We start from the raw sequence: 21,374 nt of genomic DNA, 5'->3' as shown, positions 1-21,374 counted from the left end.
CTGTTTGTGAGATGCCGATGATGCCCATGCCTATGACAGGCGCTGCTCAGAAGGCAAAGGGGTGGAGCTGACAGGCTCAGCACAGTGCCTGGCTTGCCAGACACCCCTAAACTGGGGACTCTCTCCTTTTAACTGCACCTCAACCTCTGGAACATGGAAAAGGGGCATCATTACTTGAGCACCCACCAGGTTCCTGGCCCTGCACACATTATCGATCACATTCGTATTAGAAATCACACGTGTGTAACGGGGGCCCTGCAGAGGGCTGAGCATGAAGCAGCATGACAGGGTACAGCCACACAGTGGACACACGCATGGGCTGGACCTCCCACCTGGCAACCGGGCAGGCTGGATTCCTGACGACGCTTTTGTCAGGAATTAAGGAATTCCTGGCGTTAAGCATTAAGAAACGCTGCTTAAGATCGTTCAGTGCGCGGCCGGGCTTGCAGGAAGGCAAGGGAACGCGCGGGGACCATGTGCTGAAGACAGAACTGATCACCAGTAGGGCAAGTGGGAATGGGTTCTGGGGGAAAGGGGAGCTTCTGGATGAAGTCCTCAAGGCCTGAGTCCCACCAGGGCAGGACACTGGAAAGGAATGGAGAGAATTCCGGAGAGGGCAGGTTGGGAGCGCCACCATTCACCCACACACACCCAGCAAAGCCGGACCATAAACAGGCAGGTCAGACCTGGCCAGAACAGGAGGTGGGAAGGCGAGGCACAAGATCAGAATCTCCTGGAAACGAGGAGTCTTGCCCCTGCCTTTGAGATATGGTTCAGACTTGTCCTTCTGCATACTCAGGGGTTCCCAAGTCAAGGGGGAAGACCGGCCCCAGGCCGGTCATTCCCGAAGACCCCTCAAGAAGCAAAGATAACGCCACCAGGCACCAGCTCACAGCAGAGTATGAAACACACGAGAAAATAATACACTAGATTCAGCCAACAGTGAGATCAGACCCTCAATGACATCAAAGAAAAAAGTATCGGGATAGAGAGTATAAAGACAACAGGATGGGGGTCAGCTGTGTGACCTCAGGTGAGTCATCTAACCTCTCTGTGCTCCAGGTCCCCCACTATAAAATAGGGGTGGCAACCACCCTCTTTCTTAGGGTAGCTGAGAGGATTAGAAACACTAACAAAGACAAAGCATGTAGCACAGAGCCTGGTATAAGAAAGGGGCCCACATATTAGCTTTATTACAATTTCTATTGATGACGGTAGTAACGGTTCTTTACGAGATGTTGAGGAGGTAAAGAGTAGGAGACAACATTGATCTGCATTTATGGTTGAAGAAACCAAGGCCAAGAGAAAGGCCTGGCTCGCCTGGGGCCACCCAGCTGGTGGGCAGTGACCTGAGCTGCAGACTCAGCCTCCAGACACCCCACACAGATCAAGTCTGTCCCCAGGGATTAAATGACTGGAGGTGTGGCAGGCACCACAGGCAGGCCCCAGCAGCTGAAAGGAGACTGTGTCCCCCTTATCAGGCCGAGAAGGGAGTATGCAAATTGAGGAGGGGGCAGGGAGCTGGGCCTGGCATCAGACACTTTCCCATCTCCCAGACTCCTCCCTGGAGGCGGGGCCAGGGGTAGGGTGGGGAGGGGTGGGACCAGCACCCTTTGTGGTGATTTTGGGTGCAGCTGCTCTACCCCCTCTGAGGCTGATGATCCCCTGATCTCACTGAGCCCCCTGAGCAGTGCACACCAATGCAGACGGTGAGGGGCAGACAACAAAACAAATATGGCTTCTGCTCCCAGGTACATCGCTAAGGTTGGGGAAGAGAAGTCAAACCCTGATGCAGTTAACTCCCCTGAGTTCAAGGTAAAGCCCCCACTCCAGAGTGAAGTCCTGTCATGGGCCATGGCCTTCACCTCCTTGCCAAGCTCAGCACCTACTAAGAAGTGGGTGAAACTGTGGCTTCAGAGTTCCCAGGGACCCAGGTACTGGCTGCTCAAGTCCAATGCCTCTGGGTGCTAAAGGGTCACTGTGAACCCTGCCATTGACCTTGATGTTGGCCTTGCCCACCAACATTGGACTGGCACTACCCAATCCCACCTCCTCATCTCCCCCACCCCCGACCTGACTGTGGAGGAAACTGCCCTGTGCATCAGGCTACCTGCATATCTAATGTCAGGCCTGTTAACCTCTTTAAGCCTCTGTTGTTTCCTCTGTGAAATGGGCATAATGACAGCATCTATGTATCACAGGCTACTGAGCAGACCGAACCATAGAACGAGGGGAAGGGGCTGAGTACAGAGCCGGGTATGTAGTAAGTGTTTGGTAAATGCCAGCCATCCTTGTTGTTTCTGTTATTATTACCTCCGGGACCCATTTTGCCTCATCGTGCTCCATTATGCCCCAAAGGACAAGACAGCCTCACACAGGGCCAAGTGCATGGGGCTGGTCCAGCCCATCTGCCTGCCCAGCCAAACTTCAGGTTCACAAGGCCATAACGACCACGGCTGTCTTGCTTCCATTGTTTACAACCCCCACCATCATGTGTGAGGGATGAATGAACCAGCAGACCTGCATTCCAGTTTCAACCCCGCGGGAGCTGGATGACCTTGTGCGAGTCACTTAACCTCTCTGCGCCTCCGTTGCCACACCTGTTCATGTCACCTACTCTGTAGGAAGAAATATGTCTCACCTGGCACAAAACTGGTGCTTAAATAAACGGCAGTGAGCACTGCAGAGATTATGATGGATAGAGTTACAGGCACCCTGTCAGGAGATACAGAGAGAAACTCTCCCACCCCCGATTTAGTTTTTCACATAGCCCTCCTGCCATTTTAGATTGATTCGCTTATTGTCTGTTTCTCACACACCTACCACTCCCATTCCCCCTGGAATATAATTTCCTTGAAGGTAAGCACTCTGTCATGTTCCCCATTGGGTCCCCAGGGCCTGGCACATAGTAGGTACTCAGTAAATTCCGTTGCATGAATGAAGGAATGAATGAAATTTCCAAACAGTGGCCAACAACCACATGACCTTTATTTAGGGCTTATTTGTCAGGCCTCCGGCTAGACACTTGGGGAAAGTGTGCTCACCTATTCCTTAGGAAAACAACCTTGACTGAGAGGTTCAGAGAATGTCTGACAGAAGGGTGGGGAGTAGTGGTGAAAGTGGCCCATGCCCATTTCCTCCAGGGTATCCACACAGAGTTAGCCAGAGGCCGGGGATTTTGAGGGAGGTTTTGGGTTCAGGGAAAAGGGATGAAAGTACCATCTGTTGAGCACCTACTATGTGCTAGACCCACACTTGACCGCCCAGCCCCATTGGTAGACACCATTCTCTGCAATTTTACAGATGAGGGAACTGAGGCTCTGAGAGGGGGAAGTGATTCATTGAGGCCACCCACCTACAAACTGGTCAGAACTGGGATTCTAGACCCAAGTGTCCTTTCTCAGCCCCACCCCCTCTCTTCCTGGCTCCTCATTGCATCTGGAAGCCCTTGGTTAAGACAGATTCTTTTGGCTTAAGGCAGGGACGCTTATCAAAATGCCTTTATTTCTGTCAAGAGTTGCCATTCAGTTATCGGCTAAAACGTATCAGCAAACGATTTATAAGCCCCATTCAAATCAGATGGCTTGCTAAGCCACAAACAGGTTTTGATGGTAGGAAGAAGGCAGAAAAGGATTCCAGGATCTTAAAATCTCTGAGTCTCTGGATAAGAGGCCATATTACACTCCTCCATCCCTGCTGAGTAACAACGCCTTGATTTATCAGTGGGAAACTGAGGCTCAGAAGAGTGACCTGCCCAAGCAGAGCCAGGCTGCAAACTTCCAAGTCACATGCTATCTCCGACCACTCCTGGGCAATGCCCTCGGCTCTGGCCATGCTCAGGGCTCCCAGGACAGCCCTTGTCTCAGCTGCTTGGGTGATTTCCTGAATGCCACCTCATTTGCCTCTTATGAGACTTCTGCACGAGTGCACCTGGGGTGTCTGTTGACATCCTATGCCCAGAGGCATAGTTCATCATAAGCAGGGCAAAGTCATAAATGCTTATTATTTGAGAGGCTCTTTCCAAGCACTCAATACAGATCAACTCAATCCTGGCAACTGCCCTATGAGGTAGGGACCATTTTACATATGGGGAAACTGAGGCCTGGAGCAGTGATGCAACCTGGCTTAGCTCCAGAGTCCAGCCCACTCTCCTGCCTCAAGGTTACAATACCCATTCAGTCCTCCTGACCCCCACTGACCCAGGCTCTTCCCCAGATCTCCCACATGGAGCCGGTGAGCAGACCATGCTGGGCTTGGCCACTGCTGGCCACGCACCCTCCAAGAACAGACCCACCCCTCTCTGCCTAGACTGTCTACCTGCCCCTCCTGCCCAAGAGCAGAGGAAGGACCTCCGTCAAACCTCTGTGACCAAGCCATGTGCCCTGTGCCATCTCGCCGCAGATATCTCTTAAGCACCTGTCACGTGCCGGGCACCGTGCTGGGGACTGGGGTACTGAAAGGAGAGATTCGGACATGGCTTTGCCTTTACAGGGGAGCAGACAGCATGATCACATCACTCAGTGGCGGCTGAGGACTCAGAAGGACACAAATCAGGGCAGTGCTGTGAGCTGGGTACGCCAGGGGTGGTGCCTTTAGAGCTCAGCTCTCTGTGAGGAGAGGGGGCTCCAGGCCCCGGGCAGCCCACACCATGGTCCTGACGTGGTATGGCCACGAGGAGAGCCGGGACCACAGGGGAGCCAGAGCTATCAAGGGTGGCAGAAGTTTCTGCCGGCTCCATCGTCCTGCCCTGCACAGATGCCCTCCACCCATCCTCAGAATCAGAGACTAGACTCCCAGAGCCAAGACGTAAACCCCACGGGCTCCTCCTGGAACAATAGGGTCACAGAACCCAGGAGACTTGCCCAAGGTCACCAGCGACTGTACACCAGAGGGACTAGAACGAGGCTCTTCTCCTGGCTCCCACGCTCACCTCCCCCACATCCTCCCTCACTCTCAGGGCACCCATATCTCTAGGTAAACTTTCCCTCCAGAAGCCCAGCTGCTCAGAACTTGGATAGGATGCAGCTTCTGCGTCCTTCCTCTCTACTCCTTATTCAGCTGGGGGACCCCCGAGCAAGGGCTCTGTCTCCCCGCATCTCAGCCCTCCCATCTGTAAAATGAGAATCACCAGGAGGAAGGACACTGCCAAGTTGTCATGAGGACTCAGTGCACCCTCTATAAAGAGCCCTGGCCTCTAGAAGGTGCTCAGTGAAGTGTTATCACCGAGGTGAAAATGGGGAGCCTCGATGGTGCCCTCCACACAGTCCAGCTCCATAATGATCCTGGTGGGTACAGAGGAAATAAGCTGATGACCAAGCCTGCCCGAAAGATTCCATTCCACCGCCCTGGGCAGCCACTGTAAATGGTTTGCACCGGAATATTATCTGGGTGTATTTACGGTATCTTACTGGAAACCACAAAGTGCATTGTATTTTTTTTCTTTTGCTATTTAAAGCCAATGGGTCAGAGAGTGAGCAATCTGTAGTGACACGGGCTGAAATATATGATGATTTGGAAAATATACAGATGGAAAAAGGTTGCTTTTGCCAGTCCCGTGGCACGGCAGCTCACAGCCCTTCTGGGCTCAGAATGCCACATCTGGCTGTCTCCATCCAGAGGAACTAGAGAGCCTCTTGATGAACAGCTGGAAGAATTGTGGGTGCTGGGAGCACATGTCTGGGCTGAGCCTGGCTAGGATAATAGGCCCTTAGAGCTGGAAACTGGGGGAGGGGCATATGCAGGCCCCCAGTCCCCACCCTTCTCTCCTGCCTCAGTTCCACCTTAGAGTCTCTCTTCTCTCTGGGCAAAGCCAGCACATACTACTGACCATCCCTGAAGAGTCGACATCTGCCCCTTCCTGCCTCCACGCCTTTGCGTGTGCTGTTCCTTCAGCCTGGCCATGCTCTTCCCATCTGCCAGGTGAGAGGCAGAGTAGCCAGGTGTTTTCAAAGCAGGGCCCTGGAGGCCGATAAATCTGGGCTCCACTTGGCAGTGGCAGGCCCTTGGAGGAGTGAATTGACCTCTCTTGGCCTCAGTTTCCTCCTTTGTACATTGGGAATATAATCACCTCCCAAGGTCACTTGATGGTTAAAAAACCAAAGCACATGACAGAATCCTTCCACACCTGGTAAGGGATCAATAAACAGTGGCTCTTACAAGATGTGTTATTGGTTAACCAGCTCCAGTGTCTCATCTCTGAGGGACCCCCTGACATCCCCTTCCTCTGCTAAGGGGGTCCAACACCTTAACACTCCTTACTTTGTGTTGGATTGAATTCTATCTCTTCCCACTAGATTGTGGGGAGCTGGATTATTTATCTGCAAAGTCTTCATAGTTGAATGAGTGAATGACAGCATGTGTAAAGGCGTGTAAGCATGTGAGTGTGTGTGTCTGTGTCTGTATCTGTCTGTCCACCATATGAAAGCTAGAAAGAGAACATTATAACAAAAGACTCATCTCAAAGAATAGTGTCAGGAGAGCTAAAACCCAGGATGAACTGAGGCTTGCAAAAAAAAAAAATGCAAAGGAGACAAAAAGTCCTTTGTGAGCTGCGTTCTAAGCAAGAATAGAGAAAGAATAGGTCTTTCGCTCAGGCAAGATGGTGCATTGTTAAGGAATGGCAGAGAGAAAGTGGAGCTGGCCTGCCCCTTGCTTCTGTCTCTCTCACTCACAGGGAAGGCCTTCGAATCCGTCCTTCCGAGCAGTCATTAGCTCCCCAGACATGTGCTCTGGCTGTTTTCACAGCCCAAAATGAGTAAAAAGACGGGGCCATTTGTGTGAAGCACGGATTCGCAGACGAGGGAACCTAGGCCCCAGGAGGTCACCCCGCTCTAAAGAAGTGGGGCAAATGCCACAGGAGCAAAACCCAGAAATGCATTAAAGTCACCAGGGGATGCAGACACAGGAGGGTGGTACTCCCTCCCAGGGCCCGAATCCTAGGTCATCTGTGCCCATCCCTGGAAAAACTCCGGCGGGGGAGCACCAAACAGGAGGCCGTGAGTATCTGGAAAAGAATGCAGCTGTCCTGCGTGTCGGGAAATCACCATTTCTTTGTTGACAATAATGCTGGGGACATAGCAAATTTCTATATGTGCTAAGAATGTGATTATCTTCCCACATCCTGTCTCTCCCCTGACACAAGGGAAAGAAATTCTTCTGACAGCTCCCCTCCCAGGCAAAGCCCTGCCGGACTGATTCATGCCCACCTCTCCCTCTGCAGCCTGTCTCTGCCCTTCATCCCCACACTCAGACCCCCACCCCGGCTCCGGGCTGGGTCACACCTGCAAGCCTATACGGACTGCTCCTCCCCTGACACAGCCTTCTCCACCAGCCCATCACAGATGTCCCCTGCAGGCAGCCTTCTGTGCCACAGTCTACCCGCCTGGTGCCCTCTCCTCTCCTACCAGATCCCAGGGCACATTTCAGCTCTGATGTTGCTGCCAGTCCCCACCCAAGTGTGAGCACGCTGAGGGCAGAGCCAGGTCACAGAAGATTCTAGTAAATATCTGTGGGACACATAAATGGATGAACAGCGGGCACATGGTGGGGCAAGGGGAGCTTGTGGTGTGTGATCCCATGAGCATTTACATTCTACGGATTCAACCAAAAGCACCTAGGGAAAGATAAATAACAACACTGTATGTGTGGGAATGTAAACTGGTGCAGCCACTGTGGAAATGGGTATGGAGGTTCCTCAAAAAAGTAAAAATAGAATCATCATATGATCCAGCAATCCCACTTCTGGGTACAGACCCAGAGAAAACAAAATCGCTCTCTTGGAAAGATATCTGCACCCTGTGTTCACAGCAGCATTACTTACAATAGTCAAGGTGTGGAAAGAACTTCAGGGTCCATCAATGGATGAGTGGATAAAGACAACATATATATACATATATATATTTCTATATATGTGTAATGTGATATATACATATACATGTATGTATATAATGTGATATATATAAATGTGATACATATAATGTGATATATAGAAGTCATATATATATAATGTAATATATATAATGTGATACATATAATGTGATATATGAAAGTCATATATATATAATGTAATATATATAACGTGATACATATGTAATGTATAAACATGATATATGTACATATATGCACACACATATATATGTATATATGTGCTGGAATATTATTCAACCATCAGAAAGAAAGGACCCCTGCCATGTGTGACAACATGGATGGTCTCTGAGGACATTATGCTAAGTGAGATAAGTCAGACGGAGAAAGACACTGTATGATCTCACTTATATGCAGGAACCAAAAGATGAGAGAATGCAATATGTATACTTGTATTTTAGACACATACTCTTCATTCTATGCTGTGCATTACTATGTATACGTTATACCTTCGTATGAATGTTTTACTATAGTGAACGAGGCTTTCTGAATGTCGTGACTGATGGAAGGGACTTTCAAGGATAATGTCGACTAGAATATGTTTCACCGTGCACGTCGGTGTCAGAAGCTAGGATGTGCCTCTGCTGTGCCACTCAAGTCGCTCACTGACTTGAGGGCGAGTGAATACAATAGGTCAATTCCTGGTTAGTCCGAAGTCCGTGTCATGAGCCTGATCAGTCTGTGAGAGTCTCCAGAGTGGTGTTTCTTGCGGGGCAGGGGAGGGGAGGCGCCTCTGCAGAGCAATTCCACCAGACGGTCAGTGAGTCCAAGGTCAGACATGAGCGAACCCTGCAGGACAAGCCTGCTCACGCTGCTCAGTTGTCTGTAAGACTTTTCGGAGCCTTTATATGCTGGCAGGCATTCTGACTCTCCCAAGTAGGGGAGCATAGCTTTCTGAGTTCCCCAATTTATCATCCAGGGAACCCTCCTTGGTTTCTCCAGAAACACTGGTGAACAGACCCTGGAGCAGGTCTTTTTGAATCATGCTGTGGGGAATGGGTCTTCCCTAGGCCTTGACCTAATTAGCATCTTCACCCCATTTGGCGCCAATGCAAAGGCGGAAAGGAGAACCAACAGGATGCCAGGCTAAAATGGATTAAACTGAAAATGTGCGGGAATGAATGTTTCAGCCTTGTGTTGAGGTCAGAATGAAAAGCACCCACTCACACAACAGAGGGAACAGAGTGCTTCCTGAGTGTGAGATGCCACCAACCTGGGAATAAAGAAGATAGATGAGACCTGGGCCTTGTCCTCAAGGGCTGAGAGCAGCTGTTGGTACACAGGGTAGAGAGGAGCTTCAGAGTCATGCATTTCTTCATGTGTGTCCTGAGCACCTACTGTGTGCCAGGCCCTGGGGGGTCCCAGGAAAAGAAGCTTGACCGGCCTGGGTCTCCTGGATACCCACGGCCAGGGAGAAGATTGATATTGGACACATCTTTGCAAAAGTAAGCAAATGTTCCTTCTGAGGGTGATAAATGCCATAAAGACATCAGAACAGATTGACCAATCTCAGGCTGGACAGTCAAGGAAGGCCTCCTGGAACAGGTGGCATTTGGGTGGAGACTGGCATGATGCTGGGGCAAGCAGGTCACCTGCCACCTCTTGACAGTAGCTCCCTTTCACCGCTCTCCTCTGCCTCCTGCTCCAGATGGAGTTATGGGCAGGTGTCTGCCCTAGTACCCAGGGAGGTCCTCACATCCTCAGGTGCCTATCTGTGCTCACCATGCCCTTCATGTGGTAGGGGCTCTGTCAGAGGCCTCTGCTTCCCCACAGAGCTGCCGTCTGGCCCAAGAGATGGATGATAGTAACATCACAACTACGATTCCCGGAGCACATCCTATGTGCCAGGCGCGGTCCTGAATGCTTCGTGGGGACTAAATGATCTCAACCCACGGGTCACAACCTATGGAGCAGACACTATCATCATCGCTGTGTGGTCAAGATCCACAGCTAGTAAATGGGGAAGCCAGGAAAAGGACGCAGCAAGTGGCCTTGGAGCCGAACTGTTATACAGTGTGGCACAAATGAGCAAATAGGCAAGTAGCAAAGTGATGCAAATATTCTGGCAGGGTAAGGGGCAGATACGGACAGGTGGTGGATGCTACACAGGCGTGTCCTGAATGGAAGGACAAAAGAGCATCCTGGCAGAGGGGACAAGCTAAGGCAAAGGCTTTGAGGTGGGAGGGCTTTGGCATGCTTGAGGGTGGAAAGAAAGGCAGACGGGCTGGAGTGGACAGGGGATGGAGATGGAGTGGGGATGGGGTCTGGGTGCAGGTCACAAGGGTCTGTAAAGGACTGGGGGAGGGGGGATGCTGGTATTTTATTCCTGGAGGAACAGGAAACCACTAAAGGGTTTTACACAGAGGGGCCGCCATGATCAGAGTAATGCTGGGGAGGGGCTAGGCCGGATGGCCATGCGGCCGGGGAGGCGGGTACATGAGGAGGCTGATGCAGCTGTCTGGGCAAAAACTCTAAAGATGGAGGTCTGGAACCAGGAGGTGCTGGTGGAGCTGGTGAGAAGTGGACAGACTGGCAGATACATTTCATAGGTAGAGTCAAAATGGTGAGCTTAGATTGGCAATTGCACCAGTAGCCTCTCCCATTCCTCTCCATTCTTCACCAAGAATAAAAACCAGTGCATGCATCCCCAGTTCCTTGAGCTCATCTTCATCTAAGATGGGCACATGAGCCTCCTGGGAGAGGCAAAGCGAGACCTTCTGATGGCCCTAATCTACAGGTGCCAGGATTTTAAATCCTGCACAATGTTGCCATTCAGCAAGGCAGGCCACGCGACTCCTTCATTCTGCAGATGGGCAGACTGGGAGAGGAGAAGTGGGCTACTCCCTCAGAGCCCTCAGCAAGGTAGTGGTGAGGCTGGAATGGAAACCCGGCCACGTGATTTTGACCCCAAGTGCTCACGTGGCTGCCACATGGCCCAATAACAAGACAAGTTTCTCAAATATGCAGCAGCTTCAAGAATCTCAAATCTGGCAGGCTCACACGAGAAGAATCTCCCAGCATCAGGGAACTCACTACCCACCAAACACAAAACAGCCATGTGACTTTGGTCAGCCTCTGCCTCACTCAGAGCCTGAGATAAAGATAGGCAGATCTCCTATGGGGGGGGGTGGGGGGCAGATGAGGCCATATATGAGGAAGGGCTATTGCAGTGCCTGGTCTTCATAGATGTTCAATGAAAGGACAAAAGACTGAACCCCCACATGAGCCACCATAGCCTGGGGTGCTACCTGACCCAGCCTCAGTCCCCTGCACCATGACTACTACCATCATGGTCAAATCTGAGGCAAGAANATATATGAGGAAGGGCTATTGCAGTGCCTGGTCTTCATAGATGTTCAATGAAAGGACAAAAGACTGAACCCCCACATGAGCCACCATAGCCTGGGGTGCTACCTGACCCAGCCTCAGTCCCCTGCACCATGACTCAGTACTACTACCATCATGGTCAAATCTGAGGCAAGAGCACACAACTGGATGGAAAAATGGGTAAAAAGCATGAACAGGCAACTCACAGAAGAGTAAACACCTACAGCCAGTAAATATAGGAAGAGGCTTCACCCGAATTACTTCTCAGGAGAATGCAAATCAAGACAACAGTGAGAAAGCATTTCATACCCATTCCCTAGGCAAAAATGAAGTCTGGAGAATTCCAAATTTTGGAGAGGCATCAAGTTGATGTTCTGTGACCAGCAATTCCATTCCTCCATATATACCCAAGAGAAACACATGCACACAGGCCCTGGGAGACATGAACAAGGAGGCATGTGGTGGCAACATAACAACAGATGCTTAGAGGCAACCAAGATGCCCCACAACCATAAGCACGGGAGCATAGATTAGGGTCTACTACCCCAGCTAAAATGAATCAACAACAGCTAAAGGAACAACTTGGATGGGTTTTATTACTAGTTAGTGAAAAAAATAAATTCCAAAAGATTGCTTATAGGATGATGTCTTTTCTTCATAAAATTAAATAGAACTAAAAGCAAATAATTTACTTCTGGGGACTATATTAATATGATAAGACAGACATAAACAAGCAAGGAATGGGACACCCATGATTCAGGATAAAGTATGGCTTGGTGGGGAGAGGCAGGGGGTGCACAGGCAATGCCCACAGGGGCAGATGTAAATTACCCATTTTTGTTTTAGATGTTGTGTTGGGTGGTGGATTCATGGAGAGTTCATTGCATTATTTCAGAAAAGGAAAAGACTGAAGGGGGAGGAGTGAATGTCTTCTTAAGCCCCCGAGGGCCACACTGGGTAGCAGTTGATAAAGCCAACATGGAACCACTACTATGGCTGCCAATATTGTGGACTCCAATAATCCCTGGATTTGAGACCCCTGAATGGCTGGCTTGAAATCTCATCCGAGACTTCTGACCCCTTCTGCCTCTTGAGGCTGCAAAGCCTTGTCCAAGATCCTCTTAGCAATCCAATGTCCATGTCTTTGCCCCACAGTTCCCTCTGTCAGGGATCCCATCCACTGGTGAAATTCTTCCTACCCTTGAAGACCCAGAACAAGGGCCATCTTCACTGTCCAGTCCACCTCTCACCTTGGTGTCTCACCTTTGAGCACACACCACACCCCCTATGCTTTTCCCTAAATCATGGACTGTTCTACAACTTGGTTTCTCATTGCTATGGACTAATTTATGTCCTCCCCAAAATTAATATGTTGCAGTTCTAACTCCCAGTATTTCAGAATATGACAAAGGACAATATGTATTTGGAGGTATGACCTTTAAAGCAGTGATTAAGTTAAAATGAGGCCATTATGGTGGGTCCTAATCCAATCTGACAGGTGTCCTTGTAAGCAGAGGAGATTAGGACACAGAGACATCAAGAGGCCTGCGTACAGGGGAAAGGGGGAAAGATCGTGTGAGGACACGGTGAGATGACAGCTATCTGCAAGCCAGGGAGAGAGGCCTTGGAAGAAATCAGACCTGCTGACACCTTGATCTTGGACTTCCGGCCTGCAGATCTGTGAGAAGAGAGGCATCTGTGTCTAAACGCCCAGCCCGTGGTTCTTTGTTACAGCAGCCCCAGCTGGCTAACTGACCCGTGAGCGGCACCTCCCTGAGAGATGGTCTAGGTGGGGCTCCCAGGCCTGGCCAACAAAATCACTGCTGCCCTTGGCCGCTGTGATTGGTTTGGGATGGACACATGACCAAAAGTCAAGCCCTGTTAGCTGATCCAGGCAGAACGACCCTTAGAATTTTTGTAGGTGCAGCCAGAGAAAGGCTAAGGCCCTTCCTTGCAGTTCTAGAACCCGAGGGCTGTGGTGCCGGCACTTGAATAGCCATCTTGCCACCCCATGAGGCAGGGGTTGGTAGAGGCCAGCACCACCTCTGGTCCAAGCCAGTTAGCACCATCCCTGCCTTTCCAGTGAATTGGGCAGACATAAATTCCCCTTTTCACCTGAGGTGGCTTGAACCGGGTTTCAGTTTCTAGCATCCCAGCGGCCTTTGTCTGGTTCACACCCCTGGCCCTCTCCTGAGATCTATACAGTAAAATCTGGAACATTCAGAAGGGGACACAGAGACATGAGGACCCCAGACGCAGAGCTGGGGACCAGGGTGGAGTCTGAGGAGGCAGTGGAAGGGGAGCCTTTCAGTCCCAGTGCCAGCATGGGATGGATAACTGTGCCAGGGGGTAGCTGCCCACCCCAATGTCAGCTTTCCCCTTCCTCCTCAGTCATAGATCCTTAGCTGGTCTCATAGCTACTTTGAATAAAAGACTGCATTTCCCAGCTTCCCTTGCAGCTAGGTGTGGTTATGTGACTGAGTTCTGGCCAATGAGATGGAAGCAGAAGTATGAAGGGGGTGGGCCAGGAGGCTTCTGGGAAGTCTCTTCAAAGGCGATGTTTCCTGACATCCAGAGTGTGGTCTTGATGGCCAGAGCCCACAAAGTCAAAGACTACAAGGCAGCCCGTTGTCTGGTCATTGCCAGCAGGAGGCACAGATGAAGGGCCCAGAAAGATGAATTCCGAGGCATGCTGCTTGGTATCTTTAAGCAGGTCCCAGGAACAGGGGGCAGGAGATTGCGGAAAAACCACAGGTGCCAACAGAAGGCTCACAAGACAGGGATTTCTGTGACCGAAATTGGAGTCCCCATGTTGATGCCAACCCCTAATGTGCGCAGGGGGTGAACCACCCTCTCTCTGGGCCTCAGTTCTCCACCTGAAAAGTCAGCCCTGAAGTTGGGAACAGGGAGAAGGAAGGGCAAGGCAAAATTCTAACCATGAAGATGTCGGAAAGGGCACACAGGTGGAGAGAGGCTCTGCCNCCCCCCCCCCCCCCCCCCCAGCCTCCCCATGGAGCTGGGCTCTTTCCCACTCAGGTGTGAGTAAGCAAGGGCCAACAGAAGATCGTGACAAAACAAGACCTGCTTAGCACCAAGATGATACTGTTCTTCCTTCCAAGAAGGAGGAAGGAAACATCCCGTGGTGACTGTGAGAGGGGACCCCCAGGCCTCATGGAGCCGGCCTTCCCAACAGGAAAGGAATATTTGGATGGTGCCAAGTGCTTGGCAGATGGGCTGGAGCTTTGTAGTGAGAGGGGACTTCGGACCCCCGTGACCAAGTGTGGCCCGGGTGCCAGGAGGGAGAGATGCATGCAGAGAACAGGGGCTCCGGGGTGCTGTTTGTGCAAAAGGACCTGAGGCAGAAGAAACTGTGGTGCCAGGGCTCCAGAGCAGGACTCGGTGTGCGGTGTGTGGGAGACGGGACGAGCCCCAGTGGGCAAGGGGGAGGGCCAAGCCAGGAGCAGACGGGGACAGATATTGGTAGCATTTTGAAATGAGAAGAAGCCTCCACGGAGTGTTAACTAGAGAAATGATGTGATCTGACTTTCATTTACAAGGGAGGACCCTGCCTACAGGAAGGTCTGAGGAATAGTCAGGGAATGATGGGGGCGCCTGGGAGCCCCGTGGCGTGACCTCAGGGGGAGGATGTAAGGACCCAGAGAAATGGCTAGATGTGGGATGGATCTCTTCAGTGTCCACTGAACTTGCTGATGTTGGGGCTGAGGGAGACAAGAGAACTCGGGGGTGCCTTTAGAGCAGTCCAGCAGGCCAGCTGAACCCCTCCAGCCCAGAGATCCTGGAGGCTGACTTATTTTCAGGGATGTTCACAGCCTAGCAGCAAGCCCACAAGCAAGACACACAGCATCGCCGTTTCCACCAGTGTTGGAGCTTCCCAATGACCAGATGCCTTTCCACCAGGTTTTGGTCACAGTTGCTTTGAAAACCACATGTGTGGCCTGACACTTTGTGTGTGTCTCTGTGTGTGCAGGTGCACATGTGCGCCCATGTATGCATGTCCAACCAACCCACAACTCCCACAAATCACGGGTTACAAATTCAAATGTCCACAGTGGCCTGGTGAGTCGTGCAAGGGGGCTGGGTGGTAATAGGGAGTGGTGGGGACCGTGGCAGTGACTGGGCTGCCCCGGCTGCATTTAAAGAAGCTGCAGTCTCAGCCTGACCCCATTATGACTATGTACGAGCATCTATAAGTTATCAGTAGATCTGCCGATTTTTTAAAAGAAGCCAGACCTTCCTATTTCTTGGTGAAATAGTTATTTTCTTTTAAATTGGTCTTCAGTGGAAAGAAACGGCAGTGCTATATCAGCCAGTTAGCAATCAGGCCACTGGTTGCTGTTTTTCAACTTGGCCATAAATGATTGGGGTGGTCTAGATTCAAATTAGAGAGCCGGCCCCCACCGGGAGTTCTGGATCCAAGCCATGACACCTGCAGATCCCGTGTTAGGGAGCGTTCCCACAAGGGGCAGGTGAGAGGGTCCTAGAGGGCCCCCAGAGCCTGTGAGACCTGTGTCCGGCGAGCACATACCCACTTTGAGCTCCTTCCCGAAGACGGTGCGCTCCCCCAGCGCGGAGCAGTTCCAGCGGCCATTGCGGAACTGAAACTGACACTCGTCCAGGCCCATTTGTGAGCCTTCTCCTATGACGATGATGGCGTCGGGGCGGCTCTGGCAGATCGCCCGCTGTCTGGGAGCCAGGCCTGGGATCTTGTTACAGATGATGCTCGCGCCCAGAGCTACCACCGAGGAGAAGCCACTGGAGCAGGGGACACAGAGAAATGGGGTGTTAGACCAGCAAGGTGTAGGGCAAGGCCTGCAAGCCCTCCCAGGGTGTCTGGCCCTGGCTGCCCCACCTCCACACCACCTCCCGCAGCTCCCAGCAAGGGTCCCAACTTTTTCATACTGCACCCCCAACCCACATTTATTCATTTTTTATGCCCTATCGGCACTTTTGTAATATGTATATTCAATATCAGTGAGGCTTGATTTCCTTTTAAGATACACACAAAAAAAATGACACGTCACAAACATAGTGTGCACAAAGTTAAGTTGCCCTTGTATTTATGGTTGGGTTCAATTGAGACGAAATTTAAAATCATGCAAAGTAAAACCCAATATTGTTTAGAAATCATCTCTATGTGGTAGAACTGCAAAGGTGAGCCAGGGAATGGTAACTATAAAGTTTCAGGCAGCAGTTGCCATTGGAAGGTTGTCAGTACACAGATGTTCATTTAAAAAAAAAACAAACACCTGTGGCACCTGGGTGACTCAGTCAGTTAAGCAAACATCAAACTTCAGCTCAGGTCATGATCTCACAGTTTGTGGGTTCGAGCCCCGCATCGGGCTTTGTGCTGACAGCAGCCTGGAACCTGCTTCGGATTCTGTCTCCCTCTCTCTCTAACCCTCCCCTGCTCACACTCTGTCTCTCAAAAATGAATAAAGCTAAAAAAAAAATTACAGGAGCACCTGCGTGGTTCACTTGGTTAAACGCCCAACTTCAGCTCAGGTCATGATCTCACAGTTTGTGGGTTTGAGCCCTGCGTCCGGCTCTGTGCTGACAGCTCAGAGCCTGGAGCCTGCTCTGATTCTATGTCTCCCTCTCTCTCTAACCCTCTGCCCCTCCCCTTCCCCTTCTCTCTCTCTTAAAAATAAACATTAAAAATTTTTTAAATTAAAAAGTACCATCCAACTGCTTGTACAAGTTATATATACTCTCTGGTATGCATATACATGTTCTGTTAAAAGAAAATCTTTAAAAAATAATTGTAAATAGAAGTTCTAGTACTTGCTTCCTGCACGCCAGTGGAGCATGTGTATCCCACTCCAGGCATGACCCGTCTAGAGGATGCCTATGGCAGAGCTGTCTACAGTTCCTATGTTCCTGACTCATTCTCTGCACAGATACGTACTGGCCACCTACCAAGTGCCAGGCACCATGCTGGCACAGAGGCGATGGGCTGCCCTCTTGGAGCTATGGAAGGAGACGACACCCACTTCACAAATGAATAAAATGGACAGTGGTGGGCACTATGAGGAAAGTAAATGAAGGTACTGTGATGGCATCCGGAGGGTGGTTGGGAGGGAAGAGAGAGTGGCCACTTTAGCTGGGGTGATCAAGGAGGGCCTCCCTGGGGAGGTGCAGCACAGTGGGGTCTGAATGGCCAGGAGCCAGCCACGGGAAGGTCTGGGGAAGAGTAATCTGGGCAGAGGGAACAGCAAATGCGAAGTTCTGGGGGTGGGGGTGGGGTGGAGAGGGAACAAGCTTGTTGCAGAAAGAACCCACAGAAGCTGGTGCCTCAGGCTCCAGGAAGGGGAGGGTCTGGGAAGAGGACCTGGTAGAGAGCTAGAATTTTCTCAGGTGCATCAGGAAGCACTGTATGGCCATAAGCAGGGAAACTGACAGCATCCTATCCCTCCAGCCCCATGGGGGAAAGGACTGTGGGTGCCCGAGCAGGAGAAGGGAGAACAGACAGGTAAGGGGCAGGTGGCTTCGCCTTGGCAGCAGTGGGGGTGGCTGCAGATACAGCTGACCAAACTTGCTGATGGACTGATTGAAGGTGGAGCTGAGGGGACGGATGGGTTAGGGTCTGAGGGAAAGACAGGCATCAGTGTGACTCGTGGGTATCTGGCCAGAGGGTGGGGCCATTTCCTAATATCAAAATAACCCCAGACAGGCTCCAGTGGTAACCCTGATGGTGCAGGTAGCCCTCCCTTTACACAAAGATGGTCCCCACTCTGGAGCTTTTAAAGAGAAGGCCTCACCCCTGATGTCTCACTCTGGTTATAATAATAAGAGCTTCCATTTATTGAAGGTCACTGCCAGCCCTGGGCGAAGTGCCTCACACTTTCCATCCTGGGGCTCAGCTACAGGAAGTTGTTCTGGAATTGGAATTTCTTAAAGCGAGGCTCTGTGTACCAATGGCACAGGAGATGAGAGGACCCCACTCCTTTCCAAGCACATAAGGGACCACTCCCGCCCTCCTTCCCTCCACTCCTGCCTCACACAAGACCTCTTCCTGCCTCAGGCCCTTTGTCCTTACTGGTCCCCTTCCCTGGAATCTCTCTTATCCCCTGAGATTCCCAGGCTTGGCCTCTTGCCATCATTCATGTGACTTCAAGGGACACCTTCCTTGACCACCCCAGCTAAGGGAACATGCCTCCCCATCCCACCCCTCATAACTTTCTATCACGGTCTCTGTTTTGTTTTCTTAATTCTCTTGATGACTTATGATCTTTTGAAATGTGTTAATAGACATGTTAGGTTTTGTGTGCTCACTTCGTTCCCACTTGTCTTATTAGACTATGAGCTCTTTGGGGGCACGGAGGCCAGCTGCTGGTCCGCTAAATGGTTACTGAGTGAATGAATGATTGAGCTTCAAAAATACCACTCAGGATAAGTACCCATGGAGGACATAGCAGGTGCACCCCAAAAGTGCGCTGAATATCGTGGTGAACTTTTGCAACATCGCTACCCTGCCAAGGTGGTAAGGCAGGTGCAGCTGCAAACATTAGATACATGGGACTTTCCTGAACAGCCCTGGTGGGCAGGAACCACCATATCCATTTCACATATCTGAAAACTGAGGGTCACAGAGATTGAGATCTGGAGGCTAGTGGGTCACGGGTCTGAAACAGGAGCCTGGGTAGAGTCCTCGTTCATTCATCTCAGGCACTGAAAGAGAGTCTAACGCAGCTAGAGCCACCCTATTTGAAATGTCTGAGGAAGAGGTGGCCTAGAGAGATTGTCAAGCGGAGAAGTTTTGGCCACAAGTCAGGAGGAACCAGCGACCCCCAGGGAATTCCTACACCAGCCAAGGGTAATGATATATTAGGGTCAAAAATTCATAGGAACAATAATCTAGCAGCTAAGAGGTCAGGCCTAGGCTGCCATCCAAGCTTCCTTCACCAACTAGCTGTGTGGCCTTGGGCACGTTATATCCCCTCTCTGTACTTGTTTCTCCATCACTAAAATGAGGATATTGATCATTAGTCCTCATCTCACAGAGTTGCTGTGAAAATTAAAACATAGAAAGTGCCAAGCACGTAGTATGTGCTCAATAAGTGTGCTGCCGTTGTGGTTTTCATTATTATTGGACTGGATCGTTACAAGGGGATCGTGCTTGAGACACTTGAACTATACACATAAACTAAGAATACCACAGATGCCCTATCATCAGTCCGGAGCAGGGAGGAACCAGTCACACCCTGGGAGCTGGAGGGCCTCTGAAGGTCCTTGGGGCTTTACTCCTTATGTCCATTTTACAGATGGATAACCTGAGGCTCAGGGAGCAGCAGGGGTCCGGGGCAAATTCACCCTGCAGCTCCTTCTCCTGACCTGGACCTCTCCCAGCCCCAAAGGGCGACTGACTCCGTGCTGAAGGCCAGTGCCCTCCGTAGCTCCTTCCCTCCCTCCAGGGCAGCCGGGCCCCTTCGGGGCCAGTGAGGTCTCCGAGCTGGCCTGGCGGGAGGTCCGGCGGGCGGGGCAGCCAGGGGAGGTTATTTTCTGTTGTTTTCCCTTTCTCTCCCCTTCCCCGGTCCCTCCGCCCCGTTTCTAATTAAAAAGAAGATAAAGCCTCACACGGCCAGCGCCAATCAGCCCGACCGGCTTCCTGGATGCTGGATGCGCGCGGGGCGGCGGGGCGCGGGCCAAGATGAAGATTAAAGCAGGGAGAAAAAGAAAAGCCACCCAGACGCGGACGAATCAATAACACTTAAAACACACCCGCAGGCAGACAGANGGCCGCGGCCGTTCAACTTGCGAAATGCCCGCTCCGGAGACGCGGGGTGGGCAGAGGGGAGGAGTGGTTGTGGCAAAACACAAAGGCAGCCCCCGAAGTCCGCCCCCTCCCCAAGCCGAGCGGCCAGGGCCAGGGGGAGGGGTGGGGGGGTCAGCGCTGGAGGTGGGAAAAGCAGGTTGAGTGAAACCTGCCAAGGTGCCCCTTCCTTTAGCGCCAGAGCCTCTGTCAGTCCCTAAAGCCCCCCACCCTCGCCCCTCCGTGCTTCACACGCGCTGTCTCCTAAGTACAAAGGGTAACTGGCCCTGNAGTTTGGGGGGCGGGGTGGCCCGCCTCTCTCTCTGGCGCTGGCTCTGCGAGCTTGTCTCTCTGGATGTCTGGGGCCGTCTCTCGTCCTACCTTTGTATGTGTGTGTTCGTTGGGGATGGGAGGACCCTTGGCCTAGGAAAGGGCTCCGGGAGTACGGGGGTCCTTGGAAATCGCGCGGTGTCAGGGCCCTGAGCAGCGCCTTGTGTTTTTGCTAGCGAAGGGCCCTCCCTCCAGGTACCTGTTCCCTGTCGCACGGGCCAGCCCCGCCTGCCACCCCGGGACTGCCCTGTCTCCAGGAGCGGCTGTGCCCGCGCTTCTGTGTACAGAGTTCTTCCCGGGCTCCGGAGGCTGAGCTCCTCGGGAGCGGCTGTCGTCCTGGCTCCCGGCTTCGGAGCTCCCGTAGGACCTGCGGTTCCCATGCCTGGGTCGGAAGTGTCCCTAGGAGGGGCTGGCCCTTTGCAGCAGCTAGCTGTCTTCAGAGTCCGCCGAGCCGGACCGTCCCTGCTGGTTGTCTCCAGTTCTCGGGGCTTCCAGACTCAGACATCCTCAGGATGGCCGAACCTCTGCCCGAGTCTCTAGAGCTGTGCGCGCCCCTGGGGCGCCCGCCTGCGGGGGGCCTTTGTGCTCCCCCGGCTCCCGCACCGCGCCCACCCAGCCCTCCGAGGGGCCGAAGAAGTTGGTGGCCGGCGGCCGACCCCCTCCCCAGGCCACACCAACTTTGCCGGGACACGCGTGCAGGAGATGCGAGCGGCCCTTACCCGATCCGGAGGTAGACCATGCCCAGGCTGAGAAAGAGGTGGCCCAGGCAGCGCCGCGCTTTCCGGTTCATAGTCCCCGCTGGCCACCGGGGCCGCGGGCCGGGCTGTGCTGACCCCGGGGGCCGGCCCCGGCGGGGCTATCAACATAGCCCGCCCGGGAAGCACGGGCCGAGGCGTCCCCGGGGCCGTCTGTCCGTGCGCCCGTCCGCGCGCTCGGTGCCTGAGCCTCGCCGGGAGCGCGGGAGCCACGGAGCGGGAGGAGGGAGGGAGGAGCGAGCGCAGCGCGGGGCCCCGCCGGGCTGCGC

General features: G+C 52.3%; 1 protein-coding gene across 1 annotated transcript in view; it reads right to left on the bottom strand.

Annotated features, from left to right (window-relative positions):
• Positions 1-21,261, bottom strand: part of WNT7A (Wnt family member 7A) — a 61,034-nt gene extending 39,773 nt beyond the window's left edge. The window contains exons 1-2 of the mRNA XM_077763713.1: positions 21,070-21,261; positions 15,797-16,023 (exon numbers count right to left, since the gene is read on the bottom strand). Of these exons, the coding sequence (XP_077619839.1) occupies positions 15,797-16,023; positions 21,070-21,140 (298 nt within the window). The 5' untranslated portion in view covers positions 21,141-21,261. The remainder of the gene's footprint in view (positions 1-15,796; positions 16,024-21,069) is intronic.
• Between the last annotated feature and the right edge of the window lie 113 nt (positions 21,262-21,374).

Source organism: Crocuta crocuta, unplaced genomic scaffold (assembly GCF_008692635.1).
Source record: "Crocuta crocuta isolate KB4526 unplaced genomic scaffold, BGI_CrCroc_1.0 scaffold184, whole genome shotgun sequence".
NCBI classification, from domain to species: Eukaryota; Metazoa; Chordata; class Mammalia; order Carnivora; family Hyaenidae; genus Crocuta; species Crocuta crocuta.
Note: the sequence above shows the minus strand (reverse complement) of the source record. Positions and strands in the feature narration are given on the sequence as shown.